Here is a 21,676-nt window from a genome sequence, read left to right on the forward strand (position 1 = left end):
AAAAAAAAGGATCACAACCTGGTCCCTAGGTGCTTCTTTCCACCTTGCTGTCCAGAACAAAGAAAGCTACAAGCTCTGTCAAAGGGCCAAACGGCTGAAGGCTCATAGCTGTGCCTGGGGACTGACGGGGATGCAGTTAGGAAGGGCGCGGGGACACTGTGAGGGTTGCTACTAAGAGAGGCTAATGGCATGCCCGGGGTACCCTAGCTGCGGGGGCTGGGGGAGGGAAGCTCAGGGCACTGCCAAGGCTTTTGGGGTCCTGAGAAACCAACCATGCATCTGAAATGGGAGAAGGCAGCAGTTTGGCAGGTCCAGGAGGTGGGAGACCAGTCAAGAAAGTGGGCTCCGTGGGATGGGTGAGCTGGAGGCAGGGTGTAGGGGGCGGGGGAGGGGGGGTGTTGGGGTTGGGCACAGGTTCTGTCAAGGAGATTTCCTGAGGCTCTCCCATAAAAGGGGGCTTGAGAATTTGCGTTCCAACCATTATTGTTTTTAGTAGTATCTCCCAGCATCTCCTGTATGACTTCTTCTCCAAGACTCGAAGTTCTGATCCTGATCACTGAGTGTCCTCAGGGTTCTCCCTCTTCACGCACAGAGCCCCGCCCAGAGACAGACACACAGTATCCAGGTGTGTCTACTTCCCTGGCTCCCTAGCTGATCTGTGGGTTCCCATGGACAAGGCCCTGAGAAAAAGGCCCATCAAATAAGACATGTATTATTATTTATTAATATTATGTAATAACTAAGCACTTACTCTGTGTGTACTAAGCATGCATCATCTCATTTAAGCCCCTTCTAAACGCAAAGGGTAGGTATTATTGTTTCCATTGTATAGATAAGGAAATCAAAGCTCAGAAAGGCCCACAGCTGGTGAGAGTTAGAGCCAGGCTCCCACCCCAGCTGTCTCTGATCCAGCCCTTTGCTCTTTCCCTTGTGCTCTTATTCTGTGTACATGAGTGTGTATGTTGTGTTTCCTCTGACTGCAGTCCGAGGGTGAAACAGATTCATAATAATATGGTCCCACACTCCCTAACCTGAAAACCCCGGGGTCAGATAATGTTCAGCGCTCAAACGGCTCAGCCTTTTAGAAAGGAAACACACAGTTCATGCGCCATGTATTACATAACACTCACAGCAGGGCCTGGGGCAGGATTCTGTAATTAAACACATTAATATTCCGCAGCAAAACACACGAGACGTCATGTGAGGTGATCGGGTTTGGCAGCCGATTGAGTCTCAACACATCTTGGGCTTTCAGAGCTGTTTGGACTTCAGGATGGTGATGAGGGCCTGGGGAGCATTTCTCCAGCTCTGGCCCCACTTACAGAGAGGGGGGCTAGCTCTCTCAAGGGCTTACCTGGGGCTGGGCGTCTCCAGGGACACAGGCTCCCGTAGCTCCCTGGACGGCCCGCTACGGGGCGTCCCTCCTCCATCTCGGTTTTCTGAATCACTGGCCCCAGACACAGCTGTGTCACATTACAAAGTGTGGCTCATAGCCTGCAGCCTTGCGGCTGCCACCTCAGCAATGCTCACCCTGCCTGGGGATCACTGCAAGGACAGATGCTGGTGGTTGGTTTTAGAATACAATCTGCTGCCGGAGGAGGTGGGCAGAGAGATAAGCTGGACCCACCGTCACAGATTAGTCACCAGCCTGGCTTGGTGGTTTCCCTCGGCTGTTCTGTTCTACAAAAGTCAAGTCGTAAGACCCACAGGACACACCCCTGCAGGCAAGCTCAAAGCAGCATTCTCAGGGCCTGGGTGAGGCGTGCTATAATTATTCTCCTCCCTGTGCCAGGAGAGTTGAGGTTTATCTAGAAGTCACCTTGGAGAAAGAAGAACTAACCTTTACTGAGTGTTTACTGTGTACCAGGCACTGTACTTGGCATGTTTTGCAAAATATCTAGTCGGATCTTTACAACCACCCCATGAGACAAGTATATAATTATTCCCAGTGTACAGATGAGGCCCAGAGAGGTTACTCAACTTGCCCGGGATACACAGCTTACAAGTGGTAAAGCCAAGATCCCAACTCAGGTAATTGACTCTAGAGCCACACTCTTAAATCCGACCAATAGGAGGGTGGATGGCAGCTCTCAACACAGCCAGCTGCCTTGTCTAGGTTGCCAGGTCCCAGACAGAGTTATTTCCAGGAGATTCCAGACCAGGGTACACTGACACCGGCCGAAGCCATGCCTAGGCGCTGCTGACCTTCAAGTTGACCAGTCCGCATCCGTCTGCCTCTCTATCTTCCCATCCATCCAGTTTGAAGCAGGAAGATATTGTAAAGGCTCAACCCTGCACTCTTTTTCCGACCCCGCTCCCCTCATCCACCCGACCGAGACCTGTCTTCCTCTTGAAAGGGAGCCCTCAGCAGAGATGCAAAGACCATTCATCCATTTAAAGTGCACAATTCAGTTAAGAGCTCACGCAAGAGTGCAAGCTCTGAGGAACAGCGGATCGATGCCCGGCCCGAGCTGAGTTGCCGCTGAGCTGCCAACAGGTGGCAGGGTGGATCAGCTAAAAATAAAAATAAAAAAAATAATAAAGTGCACAATTCAAATATCGAATGTCAACTGTAACTGAAAAAAATACCATATCTTGCTGTGTATAATGAGCACTTTTTTTTACTCAAATTTGTGAGGGAAAAATAAGGATGCACACTATACATGGGTAGTACTAATTCCGTCTCTATATAAATGTTTTTAATTCTTTTATTTATGCTTATGAGTTAAAAGTGCAACTCTAGAGGTCAATAACAATATTCATATGCAAAATAATACCCTGGAATATGATAATCTGTTTTATTGAACTTACGACGATGAACTTGCAACAACAAAGAGTTCTTGGCCTCCTATGATGTGTACATATCATACATTTGTTACCAGTACATAAAATTTCTTATACCTTGTATCTGTTCTTGTTTTGTAATTATTTGTTACATAAAATTTCTTGTACCATAATGTTAAAAAATAAATGCTAAAATTCCTTTATAATACAAAAAACAAGTACCTAAATGTAAACAAAAGAAAATTTGAACTAACAAATTAAAACGAAAGATTTTTTTCCCCTGCAAGTTTGGGCCAAAAACGTGGGTGTGCATCATACATGGGGAAATACGGTGATTAATTTAAAAAATAAAGTGTACAACTCAAGGGTTTTCAGTATGTTCACAGGGCTGTACAACCATCACCACAAATTTAATTTGAGAAATCCTGTGCACATTAGCAGCCACTCCCTATCCTCCCTTCCCCCAACCTAATCAACTAGAAACCTACTTTCTGTCTCTATAAACTTTCCTCTTCTGGATTTTTCCTATAAATGGAATCACAGGAGATATGTGTTTCTATGTGACTAGTTTCTTTCACTTAGCATGGTGCTTTGAAATTTCATTCACGCTGTAGCAGGTATTAGTTCTTCATTTCTTTCGATTGCCAAATAATATTTCACTTTATAGATATACTGGCTTTTATTAATCCATTCATCAGTTGATAGACATTTGGGTTGATGCCACTTTTTGGCCATTATGAATAACCCTTCTACGAACATTCACGTAAAAGGTTTTTGTGAGGACATATGTTTTCACTTCTCTTGGATGCACATCTAGAAGTGGAGTTGCTAGACCACATGGTAATTCTATCTTAACTTTTGAGGAACTGTCAAACTGTTTTCCAAAGTGGCTGCACCATTTTACATTCCCACCAGCAGTGTGAGTTCCAATTTCTCCACATCCTCGTCTACATTTGTTATTATCTGCTTTTTTCATGGTAGCCATCCCAGTGGATGTAAGGTGGTATCTCATTATGACTTTGATTTTCATTTCCCTAACAATTAGTGATGCATATTTTCATGGGCTCATTATCCACTTGTATATCTTTGGAGAAATATCTAATCAAATACTTTGATCATTTTAAAATTGGGTTCTTTGTCTTTTGATACCTAAGTTGTAAGAGTTCTTTATATATTCTGGATATAAGTCCCTTATCTGCCATAGGATTTGCAAATATTTTCTACCATTTTGTGTGTTGTCTTCTTATTTTCTTGATGGTATCGTTTTTAGTACAAAAGTTTTTAATTGTAGTTCAATTTATCTATATTTTATTTTGTCGCTTATGCTTTTGGTAGTCTATCTAAAAAAAAACTTTGCCAAACCCAAGGTCACAAAAAATTTATTCCATATTTCCTTCTGTGAGTTTTATATTTTTAACTCTTACATCTAGGTCTATGATCCACTTTGAGTTAATTTTCATATATGGTATGAGGTAAGGTTCCAACTTCATTTTTTGGCATGAAGATATCCAGTTGTCCCAATACCACTGGTTGAAAAGACAAGAATCTCCATTGAATCATCTTGTTGAAAATCAGGTGACTACAAATGTTTATTTCTGGACTCTCAATTTTAGTCCATTGATCTTCATATCTACCTTATGCCAGCACCACACTGTCTTGATTACTGTTGCCTTGTAATAGGAGAGTGTGAGTCCTCCAGCTTTATTCTTCTTTCTTGAGATCATTTGGGCTATTCTGTGTCCTCTACATTTTCATTTGAATTTTAGGATTAGTTTGCAAATTTCTGCCAAAAAAACCCAAACAAACAAAAAAAACAGCTGGTATTTTGAGAGAGATTTAATTAAATCTATAGATCAATTTAGGGAGCATTGCTGTTTTAACTATATTTAGTCTTACGACTCATGATATAGAAAGACTATTTTTCCATTCCTTTAGATCTTTTGAAATTTCTTTCAACAAGGTTTTGTAGTTATCAATGTTTAAGTCTTACACTTCTTTTATTGAATGCCTAAATATTTCATGTTCAGGTGCTATTCTGAATGAAATTGTTTTCTTCATTTCATTTTTGGAATATGCATTGCTAGGGTATAGAAATACAATTGATTTTTGTTGGTTGGTCTTGTATCCTAAAACTTTGCCAAACTTGCTTATTGGTCCTAATAGTTTTTTAAGTGGATGCCTTAGGGTTGTGTGTATACAAGACCATATCATCTGCATCCAGGTCGTTTAGTTCTCCATTTCCAACTTGGATGCCCTCAATTTCGTTTCCTTGCCTAATTGCCTCGGATAGAACCTCCAGTACGATGCTGAATGGAAGTGGTGGGATCTTCTTCTTGATCTGAAGGGAAAAGCATCTAGCCTTTCACCATTGAGTATGATGTTAGCCCTGCACGTCTCCTGGATGTATCAGGTTGAGGAAGTTCCCTTCCATCTGCAGTTTGTTAAGTGTTTTTATTGGTTTTGTCAAATGGTTTTTCTGTGTCAATTGAGATGATTATCCTTTATTTATTAATATAGAGGTGAATTCTTGGCTTTTGAATGTGCAAAGGTAGAGCTCCCAGATCTAGGGATAGGAAGTAACAACTCTTTGGACTGTGGAAGAGAGAAGACAGTGAGGAGAGGATGATAGCAGACACTGGTGGGTGCCTGGACCCCAGCTGAGCCTTGAGATAGTGGTAGCAGCGCTCTGGGGGAAGGCTGAGGACCTAAGAACAATGGGCGCCTGAGCCACATGTCCTGCATGCTCTGACGATCTGCAAAGAGAAGGCCTCCTGCCACCTGACACGTGGTGTCACACAGGGAGCCCCAGGAAGGTGGGCCTGATGCAGATCTGAGTAGCTCCAATGGAGACGCCAAGGCTTTCCGCACAGGATGGGGAGGGGCGTGGATGTGTCATGGAGCATGACAAGGCCAGAAAGTGCTTGGGGTTGGCAGATATGGCATGCATGGGCCACATGCCCAGGACCAAATGGGAGTGAAGGTGTTTCCACAGAATCCACCGTGGAGGGAAGACCATGCCCCAGGACTAGACAGCGGGGATGCCAGGTAGGGCGGAGCATCTCCCAAGAGCGGGAAGCCTCGCCCTATACCCCAAACCTCCAAATATAAAGTCACCCCCATGACAGGGAGGAGGAGAAAATCCTAAACTGATTGTGTTCCTGAGTTTTACCCTGAAATGGCAAAATTACTTTTTCTGCCATCAGGTAGACTGGATGCTTGAAAAAAACCTAAATTTAGTTAAGAAAAATAGAGAAAGCCTCATTTATTTTGTGTACACCTGAGGATGTGGTCGAATCATCCAGCAAACACCAAGGAAGCGCACAGGATGTGCCAGGTGCTGAACTGAGCACAACAGTTAGGAATGCACAGCAGTGTCTTCAGCATCTGCTGGTGTGTGTGTGTGTGTTGGGGGGGAGGGTGCGGGGGCTGTGGAAACCTCCTCTGTGCTGCTGGAAGGCAGGCGGGTCCAGGCACTGGGGGTGGGGTCTTGTGACTGGCAGGGGTGACTGAGCCCAGAGCACGCTGGCCCCTCCCCACTCTCAGAGGAGAGAAGCAGTAATTCTCTAAATGGTTTTTCTGGCTACCAGGTGCTCATGGGCTGGACTCCTCTGCTGGACCAAATATTCCCTGGAAACCTCTTTGATGTCAGCCTGGCAGAGGGGCACTGGAAGTCTGAACCCTGGAGGGCTGGAATCAGACACCCTGGGCATCAGATGGGCCACGCCCAAGCATGTGTATCAGGTGTTCCCTTACAGGTCCAAAGGCCTAGGAGCCAGGCACCTGAAGCTCTCAAGGTTTCACCTGCAGAAACAAGGCCCAGGGAACACTGCTGCAGCCACCCGCTGTTGTCCCCTGCAAGATGCAAACAACCCAGAGCTCACAGAGGGGAAGGCAGGCTGAAACCAGAAACAAGAACAAAATCCCAGTGACCGCCCCCGCCCTGCCTTCCTCTAACCCCTGTTTTTTTCACCTTACAATTTACAAAACCACTTTTACACTTGATTCTCACTAAATCCCTGAAAGGTAACTAAGGGGGACCCAGTGTGACCATTTTGCAGATGAGGAAACTGAGGCCCAGAAGGGGCATAAGCTTGCCAGGGCCACGCAAGCAGCTGATGACAGACCTGGAACTGAAATACAAGACAATCTGAGGTTCGTTCCATCACAGAGAAGTAAAAGGACAACAGCAAGGGAGGCAGGACACCCAGAAAACAGGCAGAGCAGTGTCACAGGGCCCAGATACTGTCATTCCGAGGCCAAAGCCACAAGCTACCAGAAGTTGACACCTGCAGAGGGGGTTTAGTTGACCTCTGCTGCCACCACGTGGCGATTCTGCAGCATATCAGCCAAGCGAGCCTTAGGGTGACGGATTTTTTTTGTAGAGCGGCGGTTCTCAAAAGCCCTCCCCCACCCGCCAGGTCAAAACTATTTTCATATAACACTAGGATGTCTTCTGCCCTTCCCATACTCATGTTCTCAGGAGCGCACAGTGGTGTTTTCCAAAGGCGACATGGCGAGTAATATCAACAGATTGAAAGCAGAAGGCAATAGGGATGGGAATCCACCTGTCCTCTGTTTAAACCAGACGTTAGAGAGATTTGCAAAAATGTAAAACGGTGCAACTCTTTCATCCTTTATTTTTGTTTGGAAAGCATAGTTATTTTCATAAAAATGTGTTATTATGTGAGCACTAATATTTTTTCAATTCTCAGTTTTAATTTCTGGTAAGTGCTATACTCTACAGAAACAAGAGTTCTTTGAGGCCCTCAATAATTTTAACGGGGGAAAGGGACCGCCGTGCAGAACCGCTGCTGTAGAGTCATGGCTGTTGTTATTCTTTTCGCCGCCGACAACAATGTTCCCTGTTCATCAGGGTGTTCAGGCTCCAGCAAAGCACAGAGGCAGGAAAGCCTTGGAGGGTGGTGGGACAGGACCTGGTCCACTGGGCTTGTCGGGTCCCTCATTCATTCCTTCAACAAACATTTGAATGCTCACTATGTGCCTGGCTTTGGATGGGATGGGAAAGGTGGCTGGAGCACAGGGAACCTAGAACAGAGCAGCGAGAGGTGAGTCTGGACAAGCAGCTCTGATGGGAATTATGGAAGACTTTCAATGGCAGTGTGAGACTTCTTACATAAACCTCCTAACAACTTTCTCTTTTTCACAATATGAAATGATATTCCTTGGTCTGGACAGCAGGGGGCAATGTAAACTCAGGAAGGTTATCAAATGGAATTGGCAGTCCAAGCTCTCAGCAGGAGCTCGGGTAGATTAGAGCCTCAGTTTCCCTATCTGTAAACTTGGTCAACGATGCTTCTCTCGGCTTACCCCCTCCTGCCATGGAGAGGATCCTAAGATGATCAAGAGAGCCCGGGAGGGGTTGTGACCCCTGAAGAAGGTTGTCGGATCTCAGCCTCATCAGGGGCATTGAGCAGAAGACCTCAGCTGGCCTTACAAATACACCACCACTTCCAAACAAACGGGGCAACCAGAACCAGCACCAGGAAATGGTCTGGTTGAGGCAGACTTTAAAAATATGCTCTAGGACGTGTCAGAGAAAAGACCTCAGGTTCAGGTTCATCCAGGAATGGATTAGATGCCAGTGAACATCTCTTCACCAGTATCTGCAGTGCCTTCCCAGGACCAGTGAGGCTGGGGGTGTGTGCAGACCCATGCCTCCTGTCAACAGAACTGCCTCTAATACACCTGAACGGAAGTACCACTGGAGCCCCTGGAGGCTGTCCCCAGTGCCGAGGACAGCATCTGCCTATAATAGGTGCTCAACATATGTTTGAAGACTGAAGGAATGAATGTCCCACTGTTGGAGAGATGAAGAGTTTAGACTGCAGCCTGTGGAGGTTCCCGGAGGACCTCACAGTGCCAGGGGCTATGAGGTGGAAAGACCAGGAAGACATACTGAGGGTTTATTTCAAGGAGGGAACCCCTTGTTGCAGATGAGACTGAACGTTTTCAACTTCTCTGTGCCCGAGCAATACTGTGTCTTTGTGCTGGGTCTGTAAGGGCAGGGGATTTTCAGACATACTCTGAATTATTCAATGGGGGTATGAGGGAGTAGAGAAATGAAGGAAGGCTCTTTCTTGGGGGACAAAAAAAGAATAACGTAATCTAAGGGTATTTTCCCCCACTGGGATTTAAGCCAGGAATGGCAAATCGATTCATCTGTATGTCAGTTCTGACTGGCTGGTGGTAGCTGTTCAGGCTACTGTGTTGAGAGGGATTCTGAAGCTGCTCATCAGGAGAGGGCTCTGTGATCGATTAGGGATGCCTGTGACGGGCACAGAAGGGGGTGTGGACTCATGGACACAGGCCCCCATACCAGCAAAAAAGCAATGGCCTCCCCACATGGTTCTGGTGAGAAATAAAATTCAGAATCATGACATCATTCTAGAGAACAGACTGTGACCAAAGTATTATTTTGTTTCATTTTGTTCTCCACTTAAAAACAAGGCCTGGAGAGCACCCACCTCACCCACACTCAGGGCCCATCTCAGAGGTACTCAATCAGCACGTGTGGCTCCGGGGGGGGGGCAAGGGGGTGCCTACAGGTCCGCCTCCCCCTCCACTGCCCTTTCATCCTCTGTGCCCTCCCTGCCCAACAGGCTCACAGCTGGGAAAAAGGAAGTGACACTGCCACCTTTCGTTTCTCTTCTCACTTGCATGGCGTGGGCTCCTCTCTGGGCCGGTGATATCGACAGGGGTCTGAACAGAGGGGAGAATGAGGGCAGCCGGTGTCTCTTGGAAGCCAGGCAGAAGCATCTGATACAGAAACGACCTGAAGATGTTTTCAATGTTTTTATTTGGAAACTTAAGAGAAAACTGCAGTTCCTTGGTGATTTCCCAGTGAGCTGACGGCGGTCGTGGGGTCAGGGTCGGCTTTACCCCACTTTTTCCCAGGTGCCAGTGCAGATCTGAACTGGATGGCGACCGATCAGTGGATCCTCCAAGGTGGCAGCTCAGTGACTCCAGCCGGGAGGTGAGGAACAGGGTGCTTACAATTGAGAAGGAGGGGACTCTGAGGTCAGTGGGTTCCGGAGACATCGCTGTCAGCAGCAACCTGTAGCGGAGTGAGACCCTGGTCAGGTGACACCCTGGCCAGGTGACTCTGGCCCTGAGGAAAAAGGAGGAAAGATAAGACTTTCATCTTTATGGGATTATCAGTCAGCAAGATCCAGGAATCAAACAACCCCTTTGGAACTGTTTTTGTGAAGCAACAGCTGGCAAAGTATCACCATGAGACAGACCGGTGAAAAGCTATGAGGTTGTCGGTGTGATTTGTAAATGTTTCAAAAAAGATATCACAGGAGGGAGACTATAGCACCTTTCCTTGAAAAAGAATTTTTCCTGAAATTGAAAGGAGGCCATTGAAGTTTGGAGCATGAAAGCCATGGCAGGAGGCAGACCAGCATTATTCCAGGAAGGTTCTAGAGGCAGGGGATCTGGTGGACAGGTAGGGATGGTGCAGTTGGAATCTCGGGCCTCAGACAAGCCCAAGAGCTGACAGCTGACCAGTGGTTGGGACCTGTCTTCTATCACCAAAGGTCATCATCCTCATATTTTCTGATTCTGGCTTCTCCATGTGAACAGATAAACTAACCATGTCCCAAAACAACCTCATGCAGTATTTCCTCGGTTACAAAGGTCCTTGGGTCACCCACATGTTGACCTGGGAGAGAAATAACTGAACAGATGAGTGAAAAGGAAGGGTTCTTCTTCTTAGGATGTTGTGGGAGCCGGGGGGAAGCTCTGTATCTGGTTGTTGGAAAGAGGCTGGTGCTGCTGGAGCTGGACTCTATTTTCTGCAGGAACTTGGAAACTGTTCAAAATCATTCCTACCTCCTGCACCCAGTGACTCTTGAGATAGTCACCATCCCCTGCTTCTTAGGAACTGCAGGCTCCCTAGTTCTCTAATACACATCATCTCACTGTCTTCAGTCTAGACTATGAGGGAGGTGCTGGTTTTCATGTCGTCAAAGTGTGGATGTCACTCTTGCCTGAATAGAGCATGGCCTGTCTGAGATCTCAGAGCTACCAGGAAAGTTCAAATCCAGGACTTGTTAGAGAGCCTTGGTGTTTTTAGGTTAGAGCAGGAAGTTGGACTTCTTGGGTGAGGCTTGTTCAAAGCGAGGCTCTAGGAAAGCACCGGAGGAGACCCCCTGTTCCAGCTGGGAGGCACCATCCACCTCCCCACACCAGCAGAGGACAGGCAGGCAGATAGACATCTGCGCCTCTTGTTCTTTCAGAAAGAAAAGCTTCCAACTGGGGTGGCCACTGCCCTGAATGGCCAGATCCAGAATAATCAGGATTTGGCTTGCTAGAAACTTCTTCCTTTCTCCTGAAGTAGCCAATCACCAGGGTGGTCACAAGTGGCAGGGTGCTCGGGCAAGCGTCCAGCCACTCTGGGCTGTGCCAGGTCTTGGCAGTAAAACCACCTTGCAGCTGAAGATTTAAGGACATGGAAAAATGGTCCTGGACTATTAAAAGGGAACAGCGGATCATAGAACGCTGTAGGATTATCAAGTAGGACCCCATTTGGAGGGTACACATAAAAAACACTTGGAAGAAGAAGAGCGAAGTTTGGGATTATAGGGTTTTTTTTATATTCTTTCTGTTTATTTGTATTTTCTATTTTTCTACAATAAAAAAAATACATTGATTTTATGATGTCACTTTCATCTATTCAAAGGTGGGGGTGGTGGCGGCCAATATCTGAGCACACTTTTAAGAACAGGGCAACTTCTCTTCCCTGCCCTGGACATAACCCCAATACAGTCACTTGTCACTTAAAATGTTTAATTATGCAAAATGCATTGCTACCCTTTTCCTTTTATAAGACAGGGCAAAAAGCCAGGAAAGCTGTGAATGTGGGTGCTTTAGTAAAAAGCTAAAAGCATTTGATTTAAAGCCAGCATCTAGGACTTGTCCTGGGCTCACTCTAGTCAGTGTGACCCATCCCACCCTTTCCCTGGCTCCAGGGTCTGGCCCATCCAGGCTTCCTAGTAGTGCTCAGTTGCATGGGGGTGGCGGTGGGGGTGGGTGGGATTGCGTCCAGGTATTTAAGCGTAGAAATTCCGTTTGAGAATTACACTGAGNTGGGGTGGGGGAGGGGTGGGCAGCGGGAGGTTTGCTAGACCTTCCCTACAAAGACTATCTTTCCTGAGAGAATTTGCAGTCACCACAACCAAAGCAGAATGGTTTCTCAGTGACTAAAAAATTCAGTGACTCGGCCCTCTTTGTCTTCCGAGCTCTGCAAGTGACCCATTTGGAGCCAGAGAAGGATAAACAAGAGAGGAAAAGATGAGGAAGAACTGAGGGGATATTGGAGAGTGATCATCCAGCCATTCAACCGTGTTTCCAAGTGGCCATCTGTGCGCCAGGCTCCATGAGAGGCACAGGCCATACAGAGGTGAAACAATGGTGGCAGCTCTCTGGGGCCTTTCGCGCTGGCTGGGGAATGAGGAAAATCGTCAGGCAGTTATGATGCAGAGATGTGGTAAGGGCTGCGCAGGTGCTCTGGGAGGGAGCCTACCGCAGGCACAACTCCTCCTGGCTGAGGCATCAGGGCAGGCTTCCTGGAGGAGGAAACTTCTAGACCAAGGCCTGGATGACAAAGGGGAGTTGATGAAGCCAAGGACAAAGGAGAAGGTGTGAGAAGAGGGTGTCGGGCAGGCACAGCATGCGAAAAGACCCAGAGACAAGAATGGGGATGGATGGGGAAGAGGATGAGGCGATTAAGGACTGATGCTTTACCTAGAGGGCAATGGGAGGCCATTGAGGGCATTTGAGTAAGGGACTGTCTTGCTCAGATTTCTGTTTTTAGATCCCTGAGGCTGCAGAGATCTTCTGCAGTGAAAAGGGGAGAAGGGGAGGGTGCGAGAGGCAGAAAAAGGATCGGGGCAGAGAATGCCCTCTATGGCTTGGGGAGCCCCCTGGTGGCTCTCAGACTCAGGCTTTGAGTGCAGTAGGGAGGTGGGGAGAGAGTGTCCGTGTGACAGGGTGTGGGCATCCGGGTGCGAGTCCTCACTTCTGAGCCTGGGTCGTTAAATTTGTACGGTGAAACTATACTTCTCTCCAAGGGCCATCAAAGCTGCTGAATGAAAAAACAGGTAGGTGGGCTCACTGTAAACAGGTAAGTTCAGGGCTGATCTCAGTTACTGAGCCCTCGGCTCACCACCAGTCACAGGTGGGCATTTGAGAAGGGCTTTTTGATGACCAGAAGGGTGGTGATCCTAGCCCCAGGATTAACACAGAGTAGATAGGAAATGAATGACAGAGGGACATTTGCATGGCAAAGAAGAGAGTTTCAAGATCCAGGAGGCACACCTGGCAGGGCAGAAAGCACACTGACCTGGCACTCAGGGGCTGGTCACGGCGTGGCTCCCTCGGATCGCCTGCAGTGAGAGCTCGTACCCAAGGAACATGGCCGCACTCATGGGGAAGCCCCGCACCGCATTCACAGTGATGCCTCTGAAAAACACCTTTGGCAGGAGGTGGCGTTATCACAGGGGACTGATCCACACCCTCTGCAGGGCCACCACTGAGGGGCAGAGAGAGGGCTGGTGGTGCTGCCCACTCAGGCCCCCAGTCCCAGGCTAGACCCCACAGAGCCCAACGGACCCGTGTGGGTGGAGAGCACCCGAGATGTCCCAGCCATACCCACGCCCTGACCCGGGTCACATCTCATGGCACTTTGCTTCCCAGGTCCTGGTCAACATGCAATAAATACTATGAGCAAGGTGTTGAGTCCTGCAAACACATATATACTTGCTTACTTGCTGCTCTTTCTTGTCAATACACATGAATACACACTTACATGCACACACACACGCACACACACACACACACACACACATACATGTACGATTCCAGGGAATCTAGGAATCAGAGCTCTCCGCTCCACTCACTTTGCAATGGTAGACAGAGCACCCAGCCATGACAGGTACTGTGACAGGTGCTTCACAGGACACCCCAAAGGGGCAGGCTCGGGGAGAACTCAGGCTGTGCTGAAGATGGTGGACACAGAATCGAGGCACAGCTTTGCCATTTACTAGCTGTGTTACTTGGGCAAATGACAGCCTCTGAGATCTCAATTTTCCCAACTGTACAATGGGGGTGATAATACTAGTGATCTGATGCAGGTGTTGAGGGAATACATGAGATGCTGCTTTTAAGCATTTGCACAGTGCCTGCCATGCAGTAAGCGCTCATTGACTGTTGACCATCACAGCACCACCCTTCTTATCAATAGTCATCAGAGTAGCACTCAACCTCAGTCATCGGTATGCATGTCCTGGCGTAGTGGCCTGTCTTATGAGCTGCTAAACTCAGCTTTTAATACAGAAAGACTGTATTTGTTTTCTATCTCTAGAAAATATAAGATGCTTCCTTTCCTCCCTGAACCGTCATGCTTGATGCTGGGTAGACAGTGATCCAAGCAATAGAGTTCCAGCCCTCAGGAAGTTTATAACCTACTCGGGGAGCTAAGCCCCATTCAGGAATAACTACAACATAACCTAGAATGTGATGAGAATAGATTAAGGGCTTTGGTGAGGGGTGGCATGGGAGGAGCTGTCCTCAATTGTCCTCTCTGGAAAGAGACAACATATCTAAAGGCAAGTGCCTACCGAAGCATAAATGGCCTAAGAACTGTCAGGCATAAGAACCAAACCTGTTCACTGACTCCTGGATAATTTACTAAGCTTATGAAATAGAACTGGTATTGTGATTTTCAGAAAGCAGAAATCCAACCCTTGGCACTTCCCCAGTTTCCTTGGTAGTGGGGAACTGTGGTGTCAGGGTGGGTGCAGACCACTGTCATTGGCCAGGACATCGGGGGGCCTTCCTCCAGGAGAGATGCCTGCACCTTGACACTCTGTGGCAGCCTGGGAAACACGGCTCTGTTGGGAAGGGAGAGAAGGCCTTTGTGGACTTGGGGAGAAGCCTCGGCCCCGGGGAAAGGACCAGGATCCCAGAGGTGAGCAAGTGGCTCCGCCAAACCCTAGAGCAACTCAGGTGGGGACAAGCGGGATCCTTGTAACATTAGCACTCCTCTCTCATGTCTAACCTTTCTGGAATTCCACCGGCTCACCCAGAGCAACTGAATAACAGCAAGGAACTGGGTCAGACTCCAAGAGGAAAATTCCATGCTAGGTACCCACAGAGGCTCCCTGTGGACCTCGGCTTGGCTCTGCAGGGCGAGGCAAGCCAGGCGGGACCCAGCTTGGAGAGTGATCCTCCTCTCCCATAGCACTGGGCCCTAAAGGAGCCGTGGGCCCCTTCAGACAGACAGATGTGACCCCCTCCACCAGCTGTGGCTGCTCTACTGTGAGGCCCAAAGGTGGCAAACAACATGCAGGCCTCTGGCTTTTACCATGAGCTTTCAGAATGCAAAAACACTAGATCGAGTCTCTCCTCATGAAGCCTCAATGGCTCCCTACTGCCCAAGTTCAAATGCATACCTTCCCTGGCCTGTCAGGACTCACACCCTCTGTTCCTGCACTTTCTCTGGGCTGCCTCTTACATCCGACACTCTGGGCAGGTGAACAGCCTGTCATTCCTCCTAAGAGACCAGTGGCCCTCTGCTGGAATGCTCCCCAGACCTGGCTGCACCCTCTAGTAGTCCTCCCAGGGCTACTCCAGTTGGATTATAGCCCATTGCCTTCTGTGCACTCCATATTTCTGCCATCACACCACTTCTCACACCATCTTCCAATTACCCATGGCTTGTGCATCCTCTCATTAATAATAATCCCAGTAAAGGTAGTGAGAGCAAGACTGCATGTGTAGCTTACTTCTGAATCCCTAGCACCTGTACTGTGCTTGGCCTAGAGGACCTCTATAAACCTTAGTAAATGAATCAATGGATGGATGGATAATTAATTAATGAAAGAATGAATTACTTAATGCAGAAAAGAATGGTCTCTGAGCTGACCAAGCCTTTCTTCAGGAAAGTCCATGGATGTCTAATCCTCTCTGTCATGAAGGCTGCTTTATGGCTAATTGTTAAGTGAGTTACAAGGTTGTGGCTGTGATAATGGTAGGTTCCTGGAATGGAGAGAGGGTTCCAGACCCCCAAATGGCAGAACCAAACAGCAACCAACCCTGGTGCCTCAGGAAGCTTCTCTACTACAAATGTTCCTCTCCGTCTCTCTGTAGAGTCATCCAGTCTCATCCCACCATCATAAACCCCTTCATACCAGTCACCTCTATGGAGCTAGCAGACACCATCACTCCTTCAGCCTCCTTATTGCAGACAACAACTCTCCAAGTATGAGCCATGGCCCAGTGGCCTATGACGCCCCTCACAGCAGGCAGACAAGGGATCCCAAATGAATAGGCCTTTCTTCTGTTATGACCTGGGAAAGCCCTGCAAGTCCATGGATGTCTAATCCCCTCCATCAGGAAGACTGCTTTATGGGTAATCATTAAGTGAGTTACTTAAGGGCTACTAAGGGTGGGCATTATTTTACTCTTTTCCAATTCGTTATTACCACTGAGTTTTTCTTCCCTGGGAAAGTGACAGCAAGCTGGCTTAGGGCTTTGTGCCCTGTCTCGGTAAGCTGCAGTAAAACTTTGAGAATGGATACTCCATAAAGCCAGTGTCCAAGACAACTGGGACTGGAGCCATCCCTCGGCCCTGGGAAATGGCGTTCCTCCTGTCAGGGGTATGACTGGGAGACAACCTAACTTTCCAGGACTGGGTGGGATTTTTTAATGCTACTATTTATGTTTATATGCAAAGACACATGTCAATATACATAAATATACAAACGCACATATATGATTGCATAGGCTGTGAATATTTTTGGAATATATCACAAGAAATAACAGTGATTACCTTTGAGAGAGGACTGGGAACCACATAGACACATTTAGACAGTATATCCTCTTGTACCTTTTGAAGTTTCCTATATTCATAAACAACCTATTTGTTTAACCCACTAATAAAAACAGTTAAAAATTAATCTCAGTCAAAGAAGTGGTTAACCAAGCTGAATATTGGTATCTCTGCTTAAAATCTGTCTCTGACTATAAACTATGGATCAAATGCTATCAAGTTTAAAAAATTGGACCTGTGGGAAACTATCAAGCAGATCAACATATGCATTGTGGGAGTCCCAGGAGGAGAAGACAGAGAGAATATGTGAAGTAATAATAGCTGAAAACTTCCCAAAATTGATGAAAGACATGAATATAAACATCAAAGAAGCTCAACAGATTCCAAGTAAGATGAACTCAAAGAGACCCACACCAAGACACATTATAATGAACTTTAAAGACAATGAGAGCATCTTGAAAGCAGCAAGAGAGAAGTGACTCATTACACACAAAGTGTCCTCAATAAGATTATTAGCAGATTACTCATCAGAAACTCTAGAGGCCAGAAGGCAATGGGCCAATATTCTCGAAATGCTAAAAGAAAAAATAATCAATCAAAAATCCTATATCCAGCAAAACTATGGAGTGAGGGAAAAATGACATTCCCAGAGAAACAAAACTGAGGGAGTTCATTACCACTAGATCTACTTTGCAAAAAAAATGGTCAAGGGTGTCCTGCAGGGCAAAGTGAAATGACACTAGACTGTAACCTGAAGCTGTATGAAGAAATAAAGATCTCAATAAAGGTAAATTCATAGGGAGAGTGACGTCAGCATCATCATAGCACAAGGTGTCCCTCGTTTTGTCCCCATCTCAACAACAAAAATTCGGCATCCATCCATGAAAAAAAGTGCCTCTATGGGAGTTGTGGGATCTGGCAGCATCTACCAAGGGACCCAAGAGAAGCGTCTCCCATTTGTATATCAGGTAATAGGCAGACAGACCTTGGTACTGGCCATAGCCTGTGAACTGGCTCCACCCCCTTGGTCGTGGTCCAGGAGCACCGGGAGAACACTGCCTTGGGCAGTCACCCACACAAAACAGAAACTTTGTGGAAGTCCAGGTTTCCAGAGGAAAAGTTCCAGCACTCCACTGGAGCAAAAAAGAAATGCAAGTTCAGATGTATTGGAGTGGGCAGTTAGTAAACACTGGAGGCTTAGGACAAGGCAGGCACGTGAGAAAAGGCCCAGAGCTCAGCAGCAACATCAGCACTGATAAATCGACTAATACTCATGCCTATGACAAATGGCTAACTCTTTCTAAGTGTTCTGTATGTGTGATGCACTAAGCTAAGCACTTTTTATATGCCTCATTTAATTTCACCCACACATATCCCTGTCGCTCATGGTAGGGATGGTTATCCTTGGAGAAACGGAGGCCCTGGAGAGGTGAAGCCACTTGTCTGGATTCCCCCAGCTCACAAGTAGTAGCCAGGCCTGGCTTTGAACTCAAGCCTGTTGACTCTAAGAGGCATGTCAAGAAAACTGGGGTGCAAAGAGGAGAAAAGAGGAGGGAGATGAAGCCAGGTTGGAGGCTGCCTCAATAGGGGAGACCAGGGAAGATGGGGTCTGGACTTGCATGGGTGGGAGAGCATAAGACAGATGAGGGAGCTAGAACTTTGCAGATGTGATGACTGAGGTGGTTCTGAGACCCCGCTTGGAGAAAGGGCAGGGGTGAGGTACTGAGCACTGAGGGAGGAAGGGCCTCCCAGCCTATCTTGATGAGCAGGTGAGGTTTGGTGACACACAGACGTGGGTCCAGGTCCCTGCTCTGCCGCATACCAGCTGTTTTACCTCAGGTGGGACGCATACCCACCTCCTCCACCAGCCTGGGGCAAGGACTAGATAAGACAAGTTGCTCTCATAGTGCTTGAAAAATGGTAACTGTCAGCATCTCGGTTTTCCTTCTCTATAATCTCACACCCCCTAAAATGCCTAACCCCCCCCCCTTCCAGGGCCTGACCTGACCCCGCATGGCTACAGTGGGGCTTACTTTAAGACCGTCCTTCTGGTAACTCTGGGAGATACAGTCCAGGACACCTTTGTATTTGTTTAAATAAACCCCGTCAGCTTGGAGACGACTTTTCACGACATCCATAGGAGTCGCTGTCCCCCAAGAAATTGCTCCTGTAAAGAGAGAGACAAACAGGGGTCAGGGGCTGGCTGATGGGGGTCTGGAGGGGACCCTGCAGGTTTCCACCATTCAGAAGCTTAATAAGCTGCTGAGGGAAGTGGAAGAGCTCAGGGTCAGGCCCTGTGAAGGCTGTTCCTGATCCTCTCGCGGTGGGACTTGGCAGAATTCTCCCACCTCTGCGAGGCCTTGGGTTTGTCATCTGTAGAATGGGGGCAGCGGTCCCTATCTTCATGGGGTTATGAGGATAAGTAAATGAATGGCTGCGAAGCTTTAGCCCAGTGCCAGGTCCACAGCCAGTGCTTCATAAGTGGAAACCCTTGACTAGCAGCTTTTGTGGAGAAACAGGAACAGGCCCCACCAATACTTTGCAGCACCTTTCCAGGGCTCCAGGGGAGAGAGCCCGGGGTAAGGCTTACAGCTCCCCAGAGGCAGGATTTACCCTGAACATAAAGGAAGCTAAACGAACCCTTGCAGATAGGTTGCTGGCCAAGAAAGGGTCAGCCTGGGGGTTGCAAGAAGAGCAGGAACAGGTCGTTAAAACTCTCTTATCTTTCCCAGATATATGAAATAGGAGCCTTGGGACCACATGCCCCTAGGTCATCCCTGTCGGATACACTCGGGTGCCCTAGTTTGAACACTTCTGTGACTTTAAGGGACTCCCGGACAACACCACTGGGTTATTGTGTAAACACAAAAATTGGCACATTCTTGGATGGGGAGAGAAAAACAAACTGATGCCAAAGTCCAAGGCAGCCGGTTTGCAAGGTTTTGTAATTGCTGTCCAGAGACTTCCAAAAGAGGCCTTCACCTGTCCCAGGCCCTCTGCCCATCCCAGCCTCCAGCCCCTGTGGCCTCCTGCCCATGGCCCTTGGGTAGCCTTCTGGACCTCTCCTCCCTCCTGCCTCCTGCCAGGATAATGGGCTGCCTCTGCTGGCATACTCCCCTGTCCCTCAGCCCACAGGTGAGGGTATTACAAATCAAGGTTTGCCTGCCAGGCCACTCACACCTGCTTTTGCCAGACATGAGAGCCGGTGGGGCCTTGTTTGTCCTCTCAGCCAGCACGTACTTACTGAGCACTTACTAGGAGCTGACGTAGGCCAGGCCTCAGACCCATGGGGGCGGAGGGAGAGCACGGGTGTTTGGTGGCTAAGACCTGGGCTTTGTTATGTGTTGGCTGAATGTCAAGCATAGCTAATTATGATGATAAGGAGGAGAAGGAATGACAATTTTCCTCTCTCCCTTGGATCTTTTCCATCAGCATGAAACATGCCATGTTACCAGCCTCCTTAGAAAACAATCCGCTGTTGAATTCCATGCCCCCTCTGGCTAGAGCTGCATTTCCCTCTGCCTCGTTACAGCACACCCAAACCCCTCAGAAGTGTGGTGTAGACTTGCGTTCTCCAATTTCTTTCATCCTACTCTCTCTTGGTCCCACTTTGATCAGGTTTTCACACCCTTCTCTTCACCAAAATGGGTCTTGTCAAGGTCCCCGATGACCTATACATCACAGAGGCCCTGTGGTGGCAAAGAGACCAGTGTGACTGGAGCAGAGCAAATCAGGGGACAGGAGCAGAAAATGCATACAGATAGGTAGCAGGAAGTCAGATCATACAGGGACTTGAAAACCACTGTAAGGACACTGACTTTTACCCGACAGGAAATGGAGATGCAGGGTGGGTTCTGAGTAGGGAGGTTAAGTAACAAGTCCATGGTCACAAGGTGAGTAAGTGTGGATTTGAACTTGGATCTTCCTGACTGCAGAGTCCCTGCTATCCTGTCTGCACTAGCTGTATGGCCTTGGGTTGGTCGATCTCTCTGAACCTGAGCTTTCTAATCTGAAAAATGGGGAGATTGGGTCCTACCTCCTGGAGCTAATGAAATCTCACGTGAGAAAAGTTTGCAGGGTGCCAATATTCAAAAAAAAGGTGAATCATGACAATAGAATTCAGTTTCAAAGCTCAGTGATACCTGCCACAGAGTAAGGTGCTCCAAATATATCTTTTGACTGAAAGTTAAATGGGTCCAAATAGGGACTTGCCATCACTAGAGGTCCAGAGGACTAGGTCTGGCACATAGTAGGTACTTGGCAAAAAATTCTTGGATAAATCGTGCCCTTCCCTGGGGCTGAGGAGGGCATGGTAGGCTCCCCAGTTGTCCCACTGCCGTAGCCAGCACAGAGACAAGAATCAGCGCTGCTGCCTTACCTGCCATGCCACCTGCCAGCCACACGGCACAGGGGCTAGGGCCTGCACAGCCCTCAGGTGTGATCCAGTCACTCAGGAGCACATAGGGGATGAAGTAGAGGCAATAGCCTGGGACGTCCCTCAGCAGCATGGCGTTGCCTCCCCGGTACAGCCCCGCCAGGCCCTCAGTCCGCACGATGGTTGCGATGCAATGCACAGGCCCCTGGTAGGCTGACCGCTCCCCAAGAACTGCTGCCCGGGGCTTCAAACCGAGGTTGGCTGCAAAGACAGTGGGGAGACGATGACAAATGACCCGGGGGCAAGAGATTGGTCATTCTCTGGCACTGGAGTGAGCCCAGCCCACGGATAGTTCCTACATGAGGCGCATTGGTTTTTTTTGTTTTTTTTTTTTTATCAAGCCTTCTGACCTTCTTGGCAGCTCAAACTAGGATTCTGAAATCTGCCAACATGTGTAGCCAGAATGGAGACAATCCCGGCCAGGTGATAAAGCACCAGTTAGTTGCCTTAGAACCCTCAGAGGCTTTCGGTCAACCATCACTGTCTTTCTGAGCAGATATGCCTGAAGAATGCCTATGATCAAATATGACAAGAGCTGGGTATGCCAAGCTCTTTCTTGAAGCAGAGACTGGAAAATCCAACACACTGTGTGTGTGTGTGTG

General features: G+C 47.9%; 2 protein-coding genes across 2 annotated transcripts in view; one reads left to right on the forward strand and one right to left on the reverse strand.

Annotated features, from left to right (window-relative positions):
• Nucleotides 1-9,865, forward strand: part of IL9 (interleukin 9) — an 18,514-nt gene extending 8,649 nt beyond the window's left edge. Inside the window, exons 5-6 of the mRNA XM_019642153.1 lie at nucleotides 7,265-7,392; nucleotides 9,700-9,865. Of these exons, the coding sequence (XP_019497698.1) occupies nucleotides 7,265-7,392; nucleotides 9,700-9,865 (294 nt within the window). The remainder of the gene's footprint in view (nucleotides 1-7,264; nucleotides 7,393-9,699) is intronic.
• SLC25A48 (solute carrier family 25 member 48) overlaps nucleotides 9,827-21,676 on the reverse strand; it is a 48,116-nt gene continuing 36,266 nt past the window's right edge. The window contains exons 3-6 of the mRNA XM_019642154.1: nucleotides 21,018-21,275; nucleotides 18,673-18,806; nucleotides 13,151-13,280; nucleotides 9,827-9,913 (exon numbers count right to left, since the gene is read on the reverse strand). Coding sequence (XP_019497699.1) covers nucleotides 13,158-13,280; nucleotides 18,673-18,806; nucleotides 21,018-21,275 — 515 coding nt within the window. The 3' untranslated portion in view covers nucleotides 9,827-9,913; nucleotides 13,151-13,157. The remainder of the gene's footprint in view (nucleotides 9,914-13,150; nucleotides 13,281-18,672; nucleotides 18,807-21,017; nucleotides 21,276-21,676) is intronic.

This window comes from Hipposideros armiger, unplaced genomic scaffold (genome assembly GCF_001890085.2).
Source record: "Hipposideros armiger isolate ML-2016 unplaced genomic scaffold, ASM189008v1 scaffold_66, whole genome shotgun sequence".
Taxonomy (NCBI): domain Eukaryota; kingdom Metazoa; phylum Chordata; class Mammalia; order Chiroptera; family Hipposideridae; genus Hipposideros; species Hipposideros armiger.